This window comes from Schistocerca cancellata, chromosome 3 (assembly GCF_023864275.1).
Source record: "Schistocerca cancellata isolate TAMUIC-IGC-003103 chromosome 3, iqSchCanc2.1, whole genome shotgun sequence".
NCBI lineage: Eukaryota > Metazoa > Arthropoda > Insecta > Orthoptera > Acrididae > Schistocerca > Schistocerca cancellata.
The window spans coordinates 512,288,497-512,311,609 of NC_064628.1; the positions used below are offsets into that span (position 1 = coordinate 512,288,497).

A 23,113-nucleotide genomic window follows, 5' to 3' on the forward strand; every position below is an offset into this window, starting at 1 on the left:
AATGGACAAAACGAGGATAATGGAATGTAGTCAAATTAAGTCGGGTGATGCTGAGGGGATTAGATTAGGAAATGAGACACTTAAAGTACTAAAGGAGTTTTACTATTTGGGGAGCAAAATAACTGATGATGGTGCAAGTAGAGAGGATATAAAATGTAGACTGGCAATGGCAAGGAAAGCGTTTCTGAAGAAGAGATATTTGTTAACATTGAGTATTGATTTAAGTGTCAGGAAGTCGTTTCTGAAAGTATTTGTTTGGAGTATAGCCATGTATGGAAGCGAAACATGGATGATAACTAGTTTAGACAAGAAGAGAATAGAAGCTTTCGAAATGTGGTGCTACAGAAGAATGCTGAAGATTAGATGGGTAGATCACATAACTAATGAGGAGGTATTGAACAGAATTGGGGAGAAGAGGAGTTTGTGGCACAACTTGACTAGAAGAAGGGATCAGTTTGTAGGACATGTTCTGAGGCATCAAGGGATCACCAATTTAGTACTAGATGGCAGCGTGGAGGGTAAAAATTGTAGAGGGAGACCAAGAGATGAATACACTAAGCAGATTCAGAAGGATGCAGGCTGCAGTAGGTACTGGGAGATGAAGAAGCTTGCACAGGATAGAGTCGCATGGAGAGCTGCATCAAACCAGTCTCAGGACTGAAGACCACAACAACAACAACAACAACAGTATTTTCCCTACAGATGTGGGCTCTTAATTTATAGTCCTCTATGTTCAAGATATGGGCTCCTGTATTTAGATGGTACTCAGACATAATACATTAACTTCCTTTTTCATTTCAGATCATTTAAACAGACAAGAAGTTTGTTCACTTTGTTTTTTAGTACTTTACATACTGATGCATAATGGTGCGGTTATTCAAAACAAGTTTCTTTTTGTGTAACATTTTGTTCATCTGGACCTTTTAAAGCATACAGCTCAACAGTAAACATGTTGGGAAATCAAACCCTGAAGATATTATCTAGAAAAGCTACTGACCAATTGAATATGCCCCCTATAGATAAGTTAAGACAAATTTATTTGCTTACAAATATGGCTGTTGTTAAGGTGGTGAACACAACATTTTTACACCACACTATTACACTATATCCATAGTATACAATAATTTACTGTAAAACTATATTTTCCTTTTTTCTGTTGTCCACAATCCAATAATTCATATTGTCCATAATTCTGCCACCATTATATTAGGTATTTAAATTTAGTCACTTTTTCTGGGAATAGACTGAGGATATCTACTGGTAAATTGTTTCACTCCTTTCTCTTCTACCAGCATATGAGTATTTATCTGCCTTATTGTTCCATGATATCACACTTATTTTGTACTGAGGGCCTTTCCATCCCTTATGTACTACGCCAGTGTGTTCATGAAGTGTGCTCACTTGTATGTATGAATGGTGTGTGTTTCTCTTTTGCTGATCAAGGCTATGGCCAAAAGCATTATGTAAGTGTATTTTAATTGTTCCTGTCTGCAACTTAACTTGTCTTCTTTACAGTGAGTAGCTATCTATATTTTCCTATACTGTTGATATTCCTATCAGTGACTAGTCTTTGCCCCATGTCTTGCATCCTCAATCACATGTTGCTGTTTTGTTCTTTAGTCCAAAGACCAGTTTGGTGTAGCTCTCCACATTACTCTATCATGTGTGAGCCTCTATTCTCCAAATAATTGCATCTTTTTGAACCTCCTTAATATATTCACATCTTGGTTTTGCTCTACAGTTTTTACCTCCCACACTTCCTTCCATTACCAAACTGGACATTGCTTGATGTCTGAAGATGTGGCACATCAACAAGTTCTTTCTTTTAGTTAAGTTGCGCCATAAATTTCTTTTATCTACAATTTGATTCCATACCTCCTTATTTGTTATTCAATCTACCCATTCCAATATTACCATTATTTTCTATCATTTCCCGTTGCCTGAACATGTAATCAACTCAAAAATGAAATCCTATCTTTGGTACATGTCAATGGACCAATTAAATGGAGAGAAAAGGTACAAACATTCTATTAGCAATATTTATAAACAGTTCGGAAGAGAATAGAAAATTAGAATGCAGTTCTTCCTAGCGGATCTGCACCACACATTTCCATAAATAGTAGTAGCAAGGGATATTAAATGAGAAGTCAGTAATCGGTGCAATACTCACTTTGACATTGACAGCCATTATTTTACTTATATTAATCTCATTATACAAAATAATGGTGTCTCATGTGCTCATATCAACAGTTTACATTGTTTTGTGCTAAATGCTGAAGGACAAGTGAAATCTAATTTTCCTTTCTTTTTGAAGTTAAAGTTAACCAGTAAAATTACAACAGGTTCAAATTAACTATGTTGCATCTCTAGCATTGTACACCTACACTACTAGACCAGACACACTATTTATCCTCTTTCATAAAACAATATATTCAAACAATATTTATATTGAGTCACTCAACCACATCATCTTAAGTATTCTTCTATAGGGCCATATTTCAGAAGCTTCCATTCTCTTCTTGTTTGAACTGATTATTCATCGACATTTCATTTACATACAAGGCCAAACTCCTGACAAATATCTTCAGAAAAGACTTCTGTAAATTTAAACTCATATTGAATGTTAACAAATTTCTTTTTTTCTCAGAAATAATTTTTTCTGTTGACAGTCTGCATTTTGTATCTGCTACTATCAGTTATCTTGCTGCAAAAATAGCAAAACTCATCTACTACCTTTATCGTCTCATTTCCTAACTTCATACCCTCAGCATCACCTGATTTAATTGAAATACATTCCATTAACCTTGTCTTACTTTTGTTGACACTCAACTTATGATCTCCTTTCAAGACACTATCCATTCTGGTAAGTTCTTTGCCATCCCTGACAGAATTACAATGTCATTGGCAAACCACCAATTTATTTCTTCTCCCTGAAATTTAATTCCCTTTCCAAATTACCTGTTTCTCTGTCCCCCCTCCCACTCCTTCCTCAGTGTACGGATTGAATAATATTGGGGATAGGCTACAACCCTGCCTCACTCTGTCCTCAACTATGGTTTCCGTTTCATGTCCTAACTTTCGTAACTGCAGTGTGGGTTCTGTACAGGTTGTAAATAACCTTTTGTTCTCTGTATTTTAACCCTTCTACCCTCAAAATTTCAAAGACTGTAGTCCATTGAACATTGTCAAAAGCTTTGTCTAAATTTACATATGCTATAGATGTAGGTTTGCCTTTCTTCAGCCTACATTGTACAACACATTGTAGGGTCAGTATTGCCTCACATTTTCTTACAATTCTCTGAAAACTAAACTGATTTTCCCAAATGACAGCTTCTACCAGTTTCCCATTCTTCTGTAATTAATTTGTGTCAATATTTTGTGAACATGATGTATTAAACTGATGGCTCAGTAGTATTTACACCTGTTAGCAACTGCCTCCTTTGGAATTGGAATTATTACATTTTCCTGAAGTCATAGTATTTCGTATACTTCATATCTCCTCCACACTAAGTGGAATAAATATGTCATGACTGGCTATCTCAAGGATCTCAATAATTTTGAGGTAATGTCGTCTACTTCAGGGACCTTGTTTCCACATAGGTATTTCAGTGCTCTGTCAAATTCTTGCAGTATTCTATCTCCCAATTCATCTGCACTTACTTCATCTTCTCTTTCCATAGTTTGACCTCAAGTTTGTTTCCTTTGCACAGACCCTCAGTATATTTCTAACATGTTTCCCTTCTGTGCTTAGTACTGGCTTGACATCTGAGCTCTTGATATTCATACAACTGCTTCCCTTTTCTCCAAAGGTCTCTAATATTCCTAGAGGCAGTATCTATCTTTCCCCTAGCTATAAATGATTCTACAGCCATTCCTGCTTCATAATTTTGCACTTTCTGTCAGTCTCATTTCTTAGGTGTCTATATTCCTGTTTCTTTGCTTCGTTTTTATATCTTCTCCTTTCGTTGATTAAATGAAATATCTCCTATGTTATCCATGGATTTCTACTAAGCCCTGGCATTTTTACCTTTGTGGACCTCCTGCTGCCTTCACTGTTTCACCTCCAAAGCTACCTATTTGTCTTCTGTTGTATTCCTTTCCTTTTTCAGTCCAATATTGCCTATTGCTCCCTCGAAATTCAACTGTCTCTGGTTCCTTTAGTTTACCCGGGTTCCATCCCCCTAATTTTTTTTCTGTTTCTTCAGTTTTAATCTGCAGTTTATAGCCAATAAATTAAGGTCTGAAATAACATCTGTTCCTGGAAATGACTTACACTTTAAAATCTGGTTTCAAAATGTCTGTCTTAGCATTATGTAAGCTATTTGAAACCTTCTGGTGCCTCCAGTCTCTTCCACATATACAACCTTCTTTCATGAATCTCAAACCAACTGTTAGCAATAATAAAATAATGCTCTGTGCAAACTTCTGCCATGCAAGTACCGGACTGCTTTATTTCTTTCCCACATATCATGCCCTCCTACTATTTTCCCTTCTCTTCCTTTTCCTACTACCAAATTCCAGTCAAAGCCATTGCAATTAAATTTTTATCTCCTTTAATTGTGTGAATAATTCAGTTATTCTCATCATATGCTCTTTCAATCTCTTCACCATCTGCAGAACTAATTCACACATGAATTTGTACTACTGTGGTGGGTTTTGGCTTTATCTCCTTGTAAGCTATGATAATGCCTTCTCTGTACTGTTCATAGTATATTGCTTGCATTCCTATTTTCTTGTTCATTTTAGACTTACTCCTGCATTACATATAGAGACGTTGAGTCGCAGACAGGCACAATGAAACGACTGCTACACATTTAGGCCTCACATGACTACTGTTTCAGCTGCTGGAGAAGAAACCTGGCATGTTGGGGGTAATGAGCAGGCTGGGGAAGGGAGGGGGAGTGTAGCAGGGTAGGGTTTGGGTAAGTTGTAGTGCTGCTTGTAAGAGCATGTAGGAGGGATGTGGAGAGGAACAGGGTAGTTTTGCTAGGTGCAGTCAGGAGGTTTTGGGGAATGGAGGGGGTGGAACAGAAGTAGAGAGAGAGGAAAAGAAAGACCAGTGGTTGCATTGATGGAACAGAAGGCTGTGTAGTGCTGGAGAGGGAGCAGGCAAGGGAATAAGCAGGTGACAGACTGGTACTAGCAAAGGTTGAGGCCAAAGGCATTATGGGAACATAGGATATATTGCAGGGGGAGTTCACACCTGTGCAATTCAGGAAAATCTGGTGTTGGTAGGAAGGACCCAGATGGCACCCGATGTGAAGTAGTCATTGAAGTGAAGCACATTGATTTGGGTAGAATGTTCAGCAGCTAGGTGGTCTATCTGTCTCTCGGTCACAATTTGTTGGTGACCACTCATGTGGACAGGAAGCTTGTTAGTCGTCATGCTCATGTAGAAAGTAGCACAGTGATTTCAGTTTTAGTTTGTAGATCACATTACTGCTTTTACAAGTAGCCCTGCCTCTGAAGAGATGGGTGATGTTTGTGACTGGATTGAAGTAGGTGGTGATGGTTTGAGGATGTACAGGACAGGTACTGCATTGAGGTCTATTTCAGGGATATTAGCCATGAGGCAAGGTGTTGTGAGCACGGTAGAGTAGGGATGGACAAGGATACTGCTTAGATATGGCATGTGGTGGAACACCACTGTGGGAGGGATTGGGAGAATACTGAGTAGGATGTTCCACATTTCAGGACATGATGAGAAGCAGCTGAAATCCTGACAGAGAATGGGAATAAGTTGCTCCAATCCTGGTGGTGCTGAGTCATGAGAGGAGCGCTCATTCATGGACAGCTTGTGGGTATGTGGAAGGAGGTAGGTGACTGGAAAGACAAGGCTCAGTACATCTGTTTCTGTACAAGGCTGGGAGGGTACTTTTGATCTGTGCAAGTCTCGATGCAGTTCTTGGAAAACTTGGAGAGGAACTCCTTGTCACTACTGATGCGATGACCACAGGTGGCTAGGCTGTATAGTACGAACTTCTTGGAACAGATCATTTGGCAGCTGTCAAAGTGAGGTATTGTTGCTGGTTTGTAGGTTTGATATGGTCAGAGGTACCAATATAGCCATCTTGAGGTGGATGTCAGCATTGAGGAAGGTGCCTTGTTGGGTTGAGGAGGACCTGATGAAGCGAATAGGGGAGAAGGTGTTGTGGTTCTGGAGGAATGTGGGTAGGGTGTTCTCATCCTCTGTCCAGATCAGAAAGATGCCAATGAATCTGAATCAAGTCCTTCCTAAGCACCCAGTATCTCTAACCCCTCACCTGATTGACATTCATTGATGACATCTTTGTGATCTGGACTGAAGATGACACTCTGTCCACATTCCTCCAGAACCTCAACACCTTCTCCCCCATTCACTTCAGCTGATCCTCCACAAACCAACAAGTCAACTTCCTCAATGCTGACCTCCATCTCAAGAATGGCTTCATCACTACCTCCAATACCCTTATCCATCTCTACTCCACCACTGCTCTTAACCCCTTGCCTCATGGCTTATATACCTGCAATAGACTTGAGATTCGAGACCTGCCTTATACATCCTGCTACCATCACCACACCCACCACCACCACCACCACTGCCACCACCTACTCCAGTATGGTTAAAGGCATCTCCTATCCCACCAGAGGCAGGGCTACCTGTGAAAGCAGTAATGTGATCTACAAACTAAGATGCAAGCGTTGTGCTGCATTCTGCATGGGCATGACAAGTAACAAGCTGTTGTTCACATGAATGACCGCTAAGAAACTGTGTCAACAAACACTGATTGGCCACAATCTATGCTACTACCTGTCTTTCTTCCCTGCTCCTATTCCAGTAGTACACAGCCTTCATTCCACCAATGCACCCAGTAGTTTTTTTCCCCTTTGGCTTCATCTTAATGCTGCTGTTAGGCTTGGGGCTAGAGAAGGCACTGATGATGGAGGGCATGGCTCACATTGCAGTGGTGCCAGGAAGATCAGGTACTTGAAGGAGAGGTTGGCAAAGCTTATTGGTGACAACGTAGTGAGATCACTCGTGGGAAAATTCCTGTTGCAGATGGTGTTAGAATTGCACCTTTATTTAGATTGAAGTCAGCTGGTAGGTATACCTGCTTAGAGGAATTCTCTCTAACAAACGAACCACAGACACAGAAGGTTAGGTATCCAAGTAATGAGGGAATTAGCATGTTTCATCAAAATGCAAGAGGTATTATAGACAAAGTTATCGAGCTACTTGTAGAAGTTGAATCTGACATTATTGGTATATCTGAGCACCACTTAAATAATGTGACAATTCAGAGGCTTCCTTCACGAGGAAACAGATTAGCTGGCTATTTTTCAAGGAGTTCTTAGCAAAGTGGGGATGTGGTCATGTACATAAAAAACAGTATTCCTTTTGAGTCTGTAGATGTATCAAAGCACTGCACTGAACAGGTATTTGAATGTTGTGCAGGAGCAGTTGAATTTAGTGGAACTTAACTTCTAATTGTTGTTATTTGTAGGTCCCCTAAGTCTGACTTTGGAGCATTTCTGCTCAAGCTAGAGAGGGTTCATGGTTCACTTTGTAGGAATTACCAAAAATTACTTGTATGTGTTGACTTCAATATTAATTTCATATGTGATTGTGCAAGAAAAAGGATGTTGGAAGAACTCTTAAATTCATATGATCTGATCCATACTATTTTTTCCAAGCAGGGTGCAGGGGAATAGAAGCACAACCATAGACAATATTTTTATTCATTCTTCATTACTGGATGGGCATTCTAATAGTAAAAGGATGAATGTCCTTTCAGACTATGATGCATATACACTCCTGGAAATGGAAAAAAGAACACATTGACACCGGTGTGTCAGACCCACCATACTTGCTCCGGACACTGCGAGAGGGCTGTACAAGCAATGATCACACGCACGGCACAGCGGACACACCAGGAACCGCGGTGTTGGCCGTCGAATGGCGCTAGCTGCGCAGCATTTGTGCACCGCCGCCGTCAGTATCAGCCAGTTTGCCGTGGCATACGGAGCTCCATTGCAGTCTTTAACACTGGTAGCATGCCGCGACAGCGTGGACGTGAACCGTATGTGCAGTTGACGGACTTTGAGCGAGGGCGTATAGTGGGCATGCAGGAGGGCGGGTGGACGTACCGCCGAATTGCTCAACACGTGGGATGTGAGGTCTCCACAGTACATCGATGTTGTCGCCAGTGGTCGGCGGAAGGTGCACGTGCCCGTCGACCTGGGACCGGACCGCAGCGATGCACGGATGCACGCCGAGACCGTAGGATCCTACGCAGTGCCGTAGGGGACCGCACCGCCACTTCCCATCAAATTAGGGACACTGTTGCTCCTGGGGTATCGGCGAGGACCATTCGCAACCGTCTCCATGAAGCTGGGCTACGGTCCCGCACACCGTTAGGCCGTCTTCCGCTCACGCCCCAACATCGTGCAGCCCGCCTCCAGTGGTGTCGCGACAGGCGTGAATGGAGGGACGAATGGAGACGTGTCGTCTTCAGCGATGAGAGTCGCTTCTGCCTTGGTGCCAATGATGGTCGTATGCGCGTTTGGCGCCGTGCAGGTGAGCGCCACAATCAGGACTGCATACGACCGAGGCACACAGGGCCAACACCCGGCATCATGGTGTGGGGAGCGATCTCCTACACTGGCCGTACACAACTGGTGATCGTCGAGGGGACACTGAATAGTGCACGGTACATCCAAACCGTCATCGAACCCATCGTTCTACCATTCCTAGACCGGCAAGGGAACTTGCTGTTCCAACAGGACAATGCACGTCCGCATGTATCCCGTGCCACCCAACGTGCTCTAGAATGTGTAAGTCAACTACCCTGGCCAGCAAGATCTCCGGATCTGTCCCCCATTGAGCATGTTTGGGACTGGATGAAGCGTCGTCTCACGCGGTCTGCATGTCCAGCACGAACGCTGGTCCAACTGAGGCGCCAGGTGGAAATGGCATGGCAAGCCGTTCCACAGGACTACATCCAGCATCTCTACGATCGTCTCCATGGGAGAATAGCAGCCTGCATTGCTGTGAAAGGTGGATATACACTGTACTAGTGCCGACATTGTGCATGCTCTGTTGCCTGTGTCTATGTGCCTGTGGTTCTGTCAGTGTGATCATGTGATGTATCTGACCCCAGGAATGTGTCAATAAAGTTTCCCCTTCCTGGGACAATGAATTCACGGTGTTCTTATTTCAATTTCCAGGAGTGTGTGTATATATATATATTACAAAAAGGTACGGCCAAACTTTCAGGAAACATTCCTCACACACAAATAAAGAAAAGATGTTATGTGGACATGTGTCCGGAAATGCTTAATTTCCATGTTAGAGCTCATTTTAGTTTCGTCAGTATGTACTGTGCTTCCTCGATTCACCGCCAGGTGGCCCAGTTGAAGGAAGGTAATGTTGACTTAGGTGCTTGTGTTGACATGCGACTCATTGCTCTACAGTACTAGCATCAAGCACATCAGTACGTAGCATCGACAGTTTAGTGTTCATCATGAACATGGTTTTGCAGTCAGTGCAATGTTTACAAATGCGGAGTTGGCAGATGCCCATTTGATGTATGAATTAGCACGGGGCAATAGCCGTGGTGCAGTATGTTTGTATCTAGACAGATTTCCAGAACGGAGGTGTCCCGACAGGAAGGCGTTCGAAGCAATTGATCGGCGTCTTAGGGAGCACGGAACATTCCAGCCTATGACTCGCGACTGGGGAAGACCTAGAACGACGAGGACACCTGCAATGGACGAGGCAATTCTTCGTGCAGTTGACGATAACCCTAATGTCAGCTTTAGAGAAGTTGCTGCTGTACAAGGTAACGTTGACCACGTCACCGTATGGAGAGTGCTACAGGAGAACCAGTTGTTTCCGTACCATGTACAGCGTGTGCAGGCACTATCAGCAGCCGAGGGTGGATGCACGTATCCTCGCTAACGGAGGACATTTTGAACATTTCCTGTAACAAAGTATTTGAAGTCACGCTGGTACGTTCTGTTGCTGTGTGTTTCCATTCCATGATTAATGTGATTTGAAGGGAAGTAATAAAATGAGCTCTAACATGGAAAGTAAGCGTTTCCGGACACATGTCCACAGAACATATTTTCTTTCTTTGTGTGTGAGGAATGTTTCATGAAAGTTTGGCTGTACCTTTTTGTAACACTATATTATTCTCAAGAACTAGCAGCTTTTACTCACTTAATACTATGCAGAAATTCAATCTGCATTCGGATTGCACCTACTTGACTCTTGTGCAGAATGGCATGCAGTATTCCGCTACATCCATTTTCAGTAAGCTACCATTAGTTTTCAAATCCAAACTGAAGAGTTTCCTCACACCTCGCTCTTTCTATTCCATTGATTCCTGTGTTATACTGCTGATTGTGTTTACATAAACTTACAGGTTGACATCTTTTAAGGATTCATTAAAATTTTATTTTATCTGTTGTAAGTTAATGTACTGACACGTTGTTCCATGACCATGGAGATTTGGTCCTCAATTTGGTTTTACGGAAAAATGTAAATACTTCACTCCTTTACTGCCCCCCCCCCAAAAAAAAAAAAAAAAAAAAAAAAAAAAAAAGAAGAAGAGATGATGATCTACTAGACTGCACCTACCAACCCTACCCTGTCCTCAACCAGGGCTCTGCATGCTCCCACAAGCAGCACTACACCTTTCCCCATCCCTCCCTCATTATCCCTCTCCACCTTCTCCTTGTCCCCACCACACCATATTGATTCTCCCATTAGGCACATGACCAGAAAACCTGTTCTTCCTGCCAGTGCACTTCACTTCACTTCACTAATTCTCACTATATACGAGGGTTACCCAGAAAGTAATGCATCACATTTTTTTTTTTCTCAACCGAAACCAATGCTACGAATGTGAAACGTTACGTATGTATTGTTTGAAGTCTCCTGAGCGAGCACACCAAGTTTCTGTCAACTTCCGACAGATAGCGTAACTGCAGGACAGTTTCAGAATGGTGTCTGTAGGTAATGTACGTTGCAAGCAATGTGCCATCATTGAATTTCTCACTGCACATATAGAAACTGCGGGGAATATTCACAAACACTTGTGCAAAATCTATGGAGCATCTTCTGTTGACAGAAGTACTGTTAGTCACTGGACACAGAGGGTGAAGTCATCAGAAGACGGTTCGGTGGAGCTCCACAATTTGCAGCGGCCGGGGGAGACAATCCACAGCTGTCACACTTAGTTCCCTCGGACTTCCACTTGTTTGGGCCATTAAAGGATACCATTTGTGGAAGACATTTTGAGGACAAGGAAGATCTGATTCACACAGTGAAGCACCAGGACAAGGATTGGTACTGACATGGCATACACGCCATTGTTACGCGCTAGAGGAAGGCCATAGAACAGGTTGGAGATCATGTGGAAAAATAGGGTGTGTACATAAAACATCATTCTTTTGTGTGTGTAATTCTCATTATGTTCAATAAAGAATTTTTGAAGAAAAAAAATGTGGTGCCTTACCTTCTGGGCAACCCTCGTATAACTTCCAGCCATCAATTTCTCTTTTCTAAATTATCGATCCTACCTACCCAATTACGAGAGCTAACATTTGAGACTCCAACCTGTAAATTGCCACATTTGTTTTTTGTGATAACACTATCCTTCCATGCAGTCCCAGCCCAGAGCTTCAAATGGGGGACTATTTTACATCCCGATTATTTTACCCAAGAAGATGCCTTCATGATTTACGATATACAGTAGAACTGCATGCCCTTGGGGAAAAAATTACAGCTGTAGTTTCTCCTTGCTTTCAGCCTTTCACAGTACCAGCTGTTGCAAGGCTAATGTTGCAAGGCCACATCAGTCAGTGCTTCAGACTGATGGCCCTGAAACTACTAAAAAGGAACCATGGGTTAGTCCACAGATACCCCTCCACTGTGGATGCATCTATGGTGTAACCATCTGTATTGTTGAAGCATGCAAGCCACCTCTGGACTCTGGAAGGTCTGTGGTTATAGTTCATGGGGAGGGGGTTTGCTCACCAACAAACTGTAAGAGCTGCCCAAGAGAATTTACTTCACCCACATATGCTTGGTAAATTTCCTTACGTCTGGCTCTCACCCTCCTTTGTGCGAGGCTTACCCACTTCAATTTCTTAATCATGTCTGTGACACTACTTGTCTTCCTGTAGTCTCCCATTATACAGCTGGCTTGCACTCGTACCTTGACAGATATCTTTGCTGGAGTCCCATATCCCTGCAAGAATGACTCTTTAAGTGTTGTCTTACAAGGGACACCCTTCCTTGCGACCTTTCGACCATCAATAAAATGTGCAGTCCCCACTGTCACTTCCTCATATCAGCATTCTTATCCTGCTGTGATGTCAGGTCCCAACTTGTACTCATATCTTATAGCACTCCTGCCATTTGAGAAGGTGACTAGTTGACATTACTTTTGTATTTGCGAACATCCAATTTCTCTGGATCCAGTTTCAGACAGATGCCGTCTCTCCTTGTAAATTATGTCACCGGCCAACAGACTTAATTCTGATTTTACTCAGTCTGTAATATCAGTGATAGAAACCAGTAACAGCAGTGGCCCTAATTTGTGTTGCAGTAAACCAGTTTCTAGCATCACTATCTTTGATGTGAAGTCTCCCACCTTCATTCACCAGCTGTTTCCTGTGTTTTAGATATTTTGTCACCCAACATATCACTCTTTCATCAAGTCCAACCTTCCAGTTTTGTTAACAGTACCCTGCGATTCACATTATACACTATGCGATCGAAAGTATCCGGAAACTCCCAAAAACATACATTTTTCATATTAGGTACATTGTGCTGTCACCTACTGCCACGTGCTCTACATCAGCGACCTCAGTAGTCATTAGACATAATGAGAGAGCAGAATGGGGCGCTCCGCGGAACTCGCGAACTTCGAACGTGGGAGGTGATTGGGTGTCACTTGCATCATACATCTGTACACAAGATTTCCACACTCCTAAACATCCCTAGGTCCAAATGACGCCTCGCTTGGTGTAAGGAACGTAAACATTGGACTATTGAACAGGGGAAAAACATTGTATGGAGTGACAAATCACGGTACACAGTGTGGTGATCCGATGGCAGGGTGTGGGTATAGCAAATGTCCAGTGAATGTCATCTGCCAGCATGCGTAGTGCCAACAGTAAAGTTCAGAGGTGCTGGTGTTATGGTGTGGTTGCGTTTTTCATGGAGGGGGCTACATTGATGTTTTCAGCACCTTCTTGCTTACCACTGTTTAAGAGCAATTTGGGGATGGCAATTGCATCTTTCAACATGATCGAGCACCTGTTCATAATGCACCACCTGTGGCAGTGTGGTTACATGACAATAACATCTCTGTAATGAACTGGCCTGCACAGAGTCCTGACCTGAATCCTACAGAACACCTTTGGGATGTTTTGGAATGCCGATTTCATGCCAGGCCTCACCGACTACGTCGATACCTCTCCTCAGTGCACCACTATGTGAAGAATGGGCTGCCATTCCCCAAGAAACCTTCCAGCACCTGACTGAATGTGTGCCTGCGAGAATGGAAGCTGTCATCAAGGCTAAGGGTGGGCCAATGCCATATTGAATTCCAGCATTACCGATGGAGGGCGCGATGAACTTGTAAGTCATTCAGCCAGGTGTCTGGATACTTTTTATCACATAGTGTAGAAAGTTTGTAGATATCAATGGCTATGCAGTCAAGTTGCATTCTGTGTTAGTCACTACTGATACACCGTGTATTTGTGGACAAGGAACAAAAATTCCTGAATTTGCTGGCTAAAAATACACGTTTTTCTGGGTAAATATACACATTTTCCCAGATGAAGATACACGTTCTCCATGTTCCTTTCCCTCAGAATTGTAAAACTTATCAATCCTTTGAATGGCAAAGATTTTATACACAGGTGTAGAACTTCCCAGCGCTTTAGGAAAATAAGCCCAGCAAAAAAACATTTTGGAGACATCTCTGATGCACTGCAACATGCACACTGCATATTTTCATATTAGGAAAGTATAAATGCCAATTCCACCAAACACAGCACACATCACTTTACCATGCTAGCCAATGACAGCACTACAAGAAAAGCTATGCTTTCACATATAATATTGGTCTTTTTTGCGCATGTTTCCCTTTAAGATATATCAAAAACATACATGCCAGTAAAATTTTAGAATAATAAATAAATGTCTGGTCTTCTGGGCTCAAAATTTTTGTAAGCAACTGGTTTTCAAAGCTTTAAGTTTTGAATGAGTCAATCACTCTGCGATTTAAGAAATTCATCGCACATTCTTACATGTTGCATAGTTTATCTTGTGTAAAAGGAAATCTACTCGTAAAGTAATGCTTCTCAAACCCCCATTCGGCGCATTTTCCTGCAACCTGTTAGAAACAGGTTCCTTTGAGCAGCTACTAGAAAGTGCCAGAAAACAGGTGTTACTGCACATGCACAGCTACAATGACATACAAAGCCCCATTTCAAAACTAGACTCTACAGCTCAAAGTGACTTTTAACATAGATTTTTTATTTACTTGTACTCTGCAGTACTCTTACGTAGCCATTTCCAATCAAGTTCACATCCACACAGCACTACAAAAAGCTACAAAGGAAGATTACAAATTTATTTAAAAAAGGGGAGGAGACAAAAAGTTGTTTGTGTACACCAGAACTAAGAACAATAAACTTTTCATGACTTTTTCAAACTGTATAAAAAATTAACAAAGTTATTTGGGAGGCCAAGAAAATGTATAATTGAAAAATCTCATATAAAGATGTGAAACAAATACTAACAAAGAGATAGAGGGGCTGGCCAGTACTTACCTCAGCTCAGTACAGCCGATAGATACACATAAAACAGAACCGAAAATTTTCGTTCCTAGCTTTCGGAACAAATGCCTCCATCCTTGCTACCCTCCCTATTTTCCTTTCCCTGTTGCTTCATAACCTGGGTTGTGAGTAACTGAATCTCCTTTCCCTTCTTCCCTTTCTTTCCCCTCTCTCCTTACCAATGAAGGAACATTTGTTCCGAAAGCTAGGAATGTAAATTTTCGGTTCTGTTTTATGTGTATCTATCGGCTGTACTGAGCTGAGGTAAGTACTGGCCAGCCCCTCTATCTCTTTGTTAAAATGTATAATTGGCAATTTATATTCTATTCCAGGTGTAAATACAAAGCCTTGTGGGCAGTTACAACAATAAAACATGGTATGCTGCCAGTATATAACTTTCTGAAGATGGCATTCTGTAAATTTAAGATGTAAGCAACATAAATTAAGTAATAGTGTCGAGCCTAGAGGAGTACAGGACAAGTTTGAAACAAGTCTTGTGACTGAAAAACATTGTGTTTCACAGATGGAAGATATGTAAAATTCTGCTAAAGCTTTTCATTGTGGTTTTCGGGAAGCCAATTTTCTTTTAGAACCAGTAGTGCATTACCTAATGATTGATCTTTATTATGGCACAATGCCATAGGCACCAGAAGATGAAAACGTGCAATTCAATTTCAACGAACAGTTGAAACTAGCCAATAGCATGGAATGAAACACTTCCTTTCAAGTAAATTGGCTGCCTCTGAGGAAAAGATTAAAAATAGCCAAATTTCTTCCACAAACCAACAAAAATAACTTCATTGTTCTTGCAAGGCAATTAATGCTTGAGTACCAATAATAAAAAATCAGGAAACTGAAACTAAAACATTTTATTCTTCTGTAATTATATCAGTGTATTCATCTGAAAGCTCCCAACCACAGAAATCCATTTTATTTTCATTTGACATGAGAAGTGTAAATGAAGACAGCAGCAAAACCACAAAACATAGACGTGGGTCACATGAAGACTGCTTCCCACTGCAACTGACTGCTCTGTGCATTCGCAAATATGGCAGCTCGGTTGCGCCAGAAAAATTTTTGGGAGAAGCATCAAGCTGCTTGCAGCTACTGCTTATACAGCTACAGCCACACTTGCACAGTGAGAAATGGGATGCTCATATGCATGAGCCCACTGACAACTGCTCAAACAAATCTAACTTAAAGCACTCATTGAAAGCAGATTGTTGTTTCAAGTACTGCATAGTCTTCATCCTAAAGCTTTTGACACATTTTGCTGTTGGCAGATGCTTGTGTGCACACTACATTTTGTTGTTGTAAATGACGCATTCTCTTTGGAACTACAGTTTTATTTTGGTGTTGTTCTCTCATTTATGTTTTATTGCTGCAGCATTTTTCTGTAGTAGTGGGCTAAAGTAAAATTCTTTGTTAGAGAATCAGCTCTTACCAGTCAAAATTATAAAAATTTAACTGGAAACTAAAATAATGAAAATATCTCAGAATTCTAAAAAACTCCTGGGTGTTTTCCAGATGAGAACTTTCCCCATTGTCCCAGGACGTACACACCCTGCAAGATAGCTTGCTGAAAATCGGTAGGTGTGACACTTGAAAACAGCTCTGAATCCATGCTGGCTCCTATACCACCAACTGTTTTCTGGCAAACTTTGGATCACTTAAGATATTTTAAGTAAAAATACAGGTAATACTATTTTGTCTGGGATTGTACCTTGCTCCTTTTCTATTATACTGTATACACATATTACTACTTTTCTTTCCATTCATCTGGGGGCTCAATACTATTTATACAGATGTCGTATGGAAATCCTAGGTTAGGTAGAATCCTTCAACCCTTGATTTTTTAGTATTTATCCACTTATTCTGTCTAATCCTTCATCCTCCCTTTCACTTACTGCATTTATGGCTATATCTGTTTCCCTGTTATTAAATGCCAACCCTTGACAATACCCCTATCTCGTCTTTTTATTTCTTCCCACAGCCCTTCCCCAGCTGTACCCGCAATCTATTGTTTTCTCATTTAAATTACTATACATTTTCTCTATTGTTTGAATGATTCAAATTGCCCTTTTCATGCCCGTCTAGTTTCTTATATAATCAAACATGCACCAGTACCTCTGTTGGTAAATCTTCCCCTCTATCAGCTGTTTGGTCAGCCTTCTTTTTTAACTTTATTTAACTCATCCTTTAGCACTTCCAGGCAAACCTTGCTGTCCACTCCTTTCCTTTCCTGATCTTATTCCTCTGCATTATCACCTTCCTTTTAATTCTCATTTTTATTGTATAATAAACTGCGTCTAATAATGGGTGGAAGGGGGTGGGGTGGAGGTGAGAGAGAGTGCTAGAATGTCTATAGCTCTATTCTGGAAAGAGTAGACTAGAACATGTTCTGACTCTTCCTGTATCTTTGGTGCATTTACAAAATTTCTTTAACACTATTTCATTCTTAATAACAGGTAAATGGTATGATTATGTCAAAGAAGAAGCAACTGAATAAAAAGAACAGCACTGAAACTACTACGTCACTTACTCAAAACAGGTACCAAACCATTATCTTTTTTAAAAAATCTTAGAAGCATGTTTAAATTATACATTAGAAAAGTTCTCTCTCTCTCATTTAATGTGAGATACCAAAACATATTAGTACTTCTTAGTCATTTTTCTTCTCTTCAGCAAAAGAGAACTCCTTGAAATTGGACCTCCTCCACCATTGGATTTTGCCAATATTGTAAATATCAAAGAAATAAAAACGTCACTGTTGGATACTACATGTTATTCTTCAAGATTCACACTGCAAGAAAAAAAAACACAAGAAGATTACATTGAAGATCCTGATGTACCGCCTCTAGAATAAAAAATCTTGGCTACTGCTGTTATGTAGAGGAAAAAAAAATTATGTACATGTTTAAGTATTGTTTCCATACATGTTCATAGAGAAATGTATAGCTATTTCAGTAGACAAATATTTTGGAAATTTATATATGCACAATTTCTCTCAACTTTCATATGTTGTATTTCTTGTTATAATGTATGGAATCTGTTCATTTCTTCACACAGTAGAACCTAAATTAACTGTCACTTTTGGGACCAGGAGGTGGTTGAAACACTAACAAGGTCATATAATCATGAGAATGAAAGAAGCTGTTTACAGAGCTCAAAACCATGTAATAAAAGAGAATTAAGGGAGGAAAAAAATCACATTTCTAATTATGAGAAATTAAAACACAAAATTTTACACACTGAAAATTATTTTAAAAACTAATTTTTCCCCCAGTTTCTTAAACCTTGATTTAGTGGCAGCATCACACTACTTCATTGCCCACAGTTGTAGAGGTTGGCAGTTATTCCAAAGATCTGAAGCAGTCTCTAACTTGCCATTTGCTACAGAGTGGCTGATATTTTCCATTTACTTCCTTTTCATCATCATCTGACACCTTTCCCTCAACACTATACTGTTGCAAAACAAGATTCGATGATCTGATACTCCAAGTTATTCATCAATATTAGCAGCAGCATCACCTTCTGCTAGTCATTCCTCTACCTCAGCAGGCTGGATATTCTGAAGAATTCACAAATCAGTGACTAAATTTGTAGTGGGTGAGACTTATTACTTTCTGAAAGTTCCTACTCTTGGTTTAGGCTAGGACAAATCACCTTCCAGGATTTTTGTAGAGTGGTTTTTATAAGTTGTTCTCAAGCTTAAACTACTGTGTAATTGTATCTCATATGTTGGGTCTTTCATTGCTTCAAAAAGATCACAACCCTATTCTGTTTTCCCTTACAAAGCACTGACATATTTCCTCCTGCAAACAGCGACTTGACCATTCAATACCACATTTATCCAGTGGATGAATTACGTAAGTCGGGGGGGGGGGGGGGGGGGGAGGGGGGGGGGGAAGCTTTGTTGAAGTTCAGACTCATGTAGAGGGGTGGCTTGGGACATTACATAACAATACAACTGCATGGGGTGGTAGGATTTTCGATTGGTTGGTTTGGGGAAGGAGACCAGACTGTGTGGTCATCGGTCTCATCGGATTAGGGAAGGATTGGGAAGGAAGTCTGGCCGTGCCCTTTCAGAGGAACCATCTCGGCATTTGCCTGGAGTGATTTAGGGAAATCACGGAAAACCTAAATCAGGATGGTCGGACGCGGGAGGATTTTCGAATTCAAGTATTTAACAGCCAGAACAAATGCATCAGATCCATTCTTTAAACAAACTACCATTCATCCAAATCCTTTTTTGAGCTTTGTAATGACCAGAAAGCACTAACATTTGATTATGTTTTTGATGGCTCTTGGTTTCTTAGAGTTGCTGACCACAAACAACAGTAATTTGTGGCCACCACTTGCATTGCAGCATGCTGCAATGGTAAGACAATCTTTGCTGATTTTATGCAGTGTCTGTTTCATTCTTTGAGGCAAGGGATTTTTTCAGGTAGCATTTTACTGTTTAGCTCCAACTCATCAATAATTGATCAGCTACCCGTTCATTTTTTTGATACTGTTTTTGCAACTTTTTCAACACACTTCCTATATGCATCATCAGCAGAATGAAGCCTTTCACCTCAAGTGACGACTTTCCTAAAGCTGTGTAGATTTTTCCCCACAGCTGAAGACGATCTGATGTTTCTTGAAATTAGTAGTCTTCACCCCTGTAGTATTTCGTGCAAATGAATAGTTCTTTTACAAGAGGGCCTGAAGTGGGGTCCCTTTACATCTTTCCTGATAAAACCAAACCCACACAATAGCTTAAGTTTTAGTTTTTCAATGTATTTCTAATTTTTAAAGCCTTTTCACCATCCACAGTTAATGAAAAAGCTTCAAGATTTCTTCCTTTCCTTTTAAATTCTTTAATGGTTGTCACTACAACATCCATTTCAGAGGCTAATTTAGCAACTGACTCACCTCTGTGAAGTCTTTGCAGAATACTTAGTTTCTGTCCGATTGTGCCCATGTTTCCTTCCCTGACTTGTAGCTAATTTTAGTTTTCAGCATCCCTTACACTTCTTAATCACAAACTGTATAAAACTACACAGCAAATTTTAAAGAAATGCCATAATGAAAATCACATAGATAAAACAGCTGATTAAAAGAGTCCAGTACAGCGAACAGTCCATAAAACAGTAATCTGTCAACTGACATCTGTTGTGACACGAGTTAAACCTGTCAACAATTCTGGCATGCTGTTTGGTGAACAGCTCAGAGATAAGGTTGAATGCATGGTTAGATAATCTGAACAGTCAGTTAATTGAAGGTCAGACAATCTAAGTTCAACTCTATGCTATATCAGTTTTCAGGTGTATCAGGACGGGGAGATTAAAAGAACGTTTGTGTCAGGACTCAAAAATCAAATAAAACTTTCTGGAGATATGAGGACAAACAGGGCTCCATGTTGTCTCTTGCCACATAATCTGGACTCATTACTACTACATTAGTCATGGTTACACCAACAGGAACATGCAAATCCCATACTCGTCTCATATTTCTCCTTTGAATCTTAGAAAACTACATAAAATGTCAATCGGAATGATCCAACGGAGGGAAAAAAATTACATACTCCTGAAGCACTAGCTTCACCAGGTGTGGTTTAATTTTCTGTTTCCATAATAGGATACAATGAACAACCTGTTGGTTTGGCAAGATAAAATATGGGGGTCTTTGAATACAGGTAAGTATAATTTGTGACGAAAAAGTGTTAAAAAGTGCCTGTTATGATAATGGTGTTTGGATACGTTCTGTTACCGTATTTACTCGAATCTAAGCAGCACTCGAATCTAAGCCGCACCTGAAAAATGAGACTCTAAATAAAGGGAAAAAAAAAATTTCCCGAATCTAAGCCGCACCTGAAATTTGAGACTCGAAATTCAAGGGGAGAGAAAAGTTTTAGGCCGCATCTCCAAATCGAAACAAAGTTGGTCCATTGTAATATGAGACACAATTTAGGCCGAATGAATGACGATACAGCTAAAGTAGTTCGGTTCGAGTCGTAAGCTTAGCAGTTAAGCTCTACCAGGTAGCCATTGCTATGCGTCAGGTGCTTCGTCCGTATTTATATGGGTACCCTTCCTTTTTCACGTGCTTCGTCTGGTTTGAATTGATTGCTTATTTTTCTTTGTTATAGGTGTTTACGTCACTCTAAGCTGAAAATGCATTACTATACTGTGTCATGCATTGTTTGTCTCATTCTGATAGTGCGTGTTTACAGCCTGTCGCCGCTCACGGCATGGCTTGCTTTTGTGCGCGCTACGACCACTTACAATTAAAAAAAAAAAGAGGAGGAATCGTCCCATTAGCGAAACAATGGCAAGAGACTGCTATTTGTTGTTACTTACACTACTGCTTTCTTTGAGAATGATCAACAAAAACCAAATAATAGACTGCGTATGATAGAAGATGTTCTGAACGAGAGTTTAGCGAAAAATTTTCTCCGTTTGAAAACCTTTGCAGGTGCCCCTTTAGTACATTACATTCTGCACGGAAATTAGAGTCATCTTAGATTTAAAAATCTTGTCAATTGCCGTGCTTCATTTCTGACTGTATCACTACTAGGCATAAGAATAATACGAATATAAACATGACATGATACGTATATTCTTCCGCGTTTGCTGTTGTCTCACTCTAGTTTCGTAGTTTATTAGGCAGACAGGATTTAAATGAAACAGCAGCAAACACGAAACAATACACGGCAAAATGTTTATATTCATATTATTCTTATGGTGAAGAGAATACTGCATGTGATTCACAATTCATAAAAGTTCCTATTAGCAACCATCTCTTCTCACAGGTAGGAAAAATTCAGAATGTAGAGTTGGCCATATTGACAAACATCCCAAACAGTCTTGCCAGTCGGATTTTCGTAGTACATTGAAATGCTGCTACATTTGAAGATGAACAATACGGAATTTGTATTTACTTCGTTGGATAATGTATGAAAATGCAGTGGTTCAAACTCGGGGCGGAGAAAAAAAGCTCGTCTTTTACATTTTTTTTTTTTTTTTAAATTTATTTACTGACGCAGAGGTTTTGGTGTCAGTATTTATCTTTGTGCCTGCAAAACATGCCTGTGAAACACTACATATATTTGACAGCAGAAGTTAGTTGGGGCGGCACCCACCAACATTTTTCAGAACTTCCGCTTGCTTTGCACTCGATTCTAAGCCGCAGGCGGTTTTTTGGATTACAAAAACCAGAAAAAAAAAGTGCGGCTTAGATTCAAGTAAATACGGTAATTCTGTTCAAGAGTTCACATTTGCTTTTCTATCACCACCTCTCAGGGTTTGAAGCTTTTTTTTTTTTATCTGTTCTCTTACATTACTATTTCTTGATCTACACAATTTAACATGATGATTCCGCAAGGCTGCCAGATGTCACAGCAGAGACTTGCTTCTGACATTGTATGCCCACCGTCTGTCAAAGCAGAGCCTCACACCTGACATCAGGGCTTGGCCTGGCGATGAAACAGACATCACTATGCATTTGGTAGTCAATTGTTACTAACCACGATTAAATATCTGTCTCCACAACATTTCAGAAAAAAGTATGGTTTGTTGACTTATTAATACAGCAATTGCAACTCACAAGTGCTGACTTAACACTTATTATGCAAGTAAAATTTACAGAACTTGGTACGAGGCAATTTTAAAATAGCCTTGTTTGGGGAGGAGGGAAGGGTAATGAGGAGAGAGAGTATGCACACCAGAGACCTAATATATATAAGAGAGAGAGAGAGAGTGTGTGTGTGTGTGTGTGTGTGTGTGTGTGTCGTTCAAGCTTTTACTTCAGACTGTGGTGAAATGAAAGTGAAATGAACAAGTACATGCGAGTACTCTGTTGTAAAAAACGACAGGAGGTTGACCTTGGCAATTGTGAATAAATTTTCCTCAGGATGTGAAATTTTACAATTTGGTTTGCTCAGTATCCCGCATACGACATGTACAGGTATGGGACAAACTGGACTTGTGTGCTTGCCAGACTACAGCAACAAAGATCTAGGACACGATTTCTTGGTGGTGTCTTGACTTACCAACTGACCTTGTTGAGGAAGCAATTAATTATGATCAAAGTGACTACATAAACTTGTCAGTGTCAATAATACATGCAAATATAATCGGTTGTGGACATTTTAGTGCTTTAAATGAATGAGACAAGGGAAAGTTTTCAAAATCTGTCAATCATCCCCATATTCTTGTGACTGGAATGTGTCATACATCACGGCACATGTGTTTGCATGACATGTTGCATATAAGGAGCAGTTATCTTGTAT

The 23,113-nt window shown here is 40.5% G+C and overlaps 1 protein-coding gene across 1 annotated transcript in view; it reads left to right on the forward strand.

The window, feature by feature from the left end:
- LOC126176388 (dynein axonemal assembly factor 11) overlaps positions 1 to 17,914 on the forward strand; it is a 189,226-nt gene extending 171,312 nt beyond the window's left edge. The window contains exons 8-9 of the mRNA XM_049923546.1: positions 17,307 to 17,389; positions 17,524 to 17,914. Coding sequence (XP_049779503.1) covers positions 17,307 to 17,389; positions 17,524 to 17,704 — 264 coding nt within the window. The 3' untranslated portion in view covers positions 17,705 to 17,914. The remainder of the gene's footprint in view (positions 1 to 17,306; positions 17,390 to 17,523) is intronic.
- The last annotated feature ends 5,199 nt before the right edge of the window (positions 17,915 to 23,113 follow it).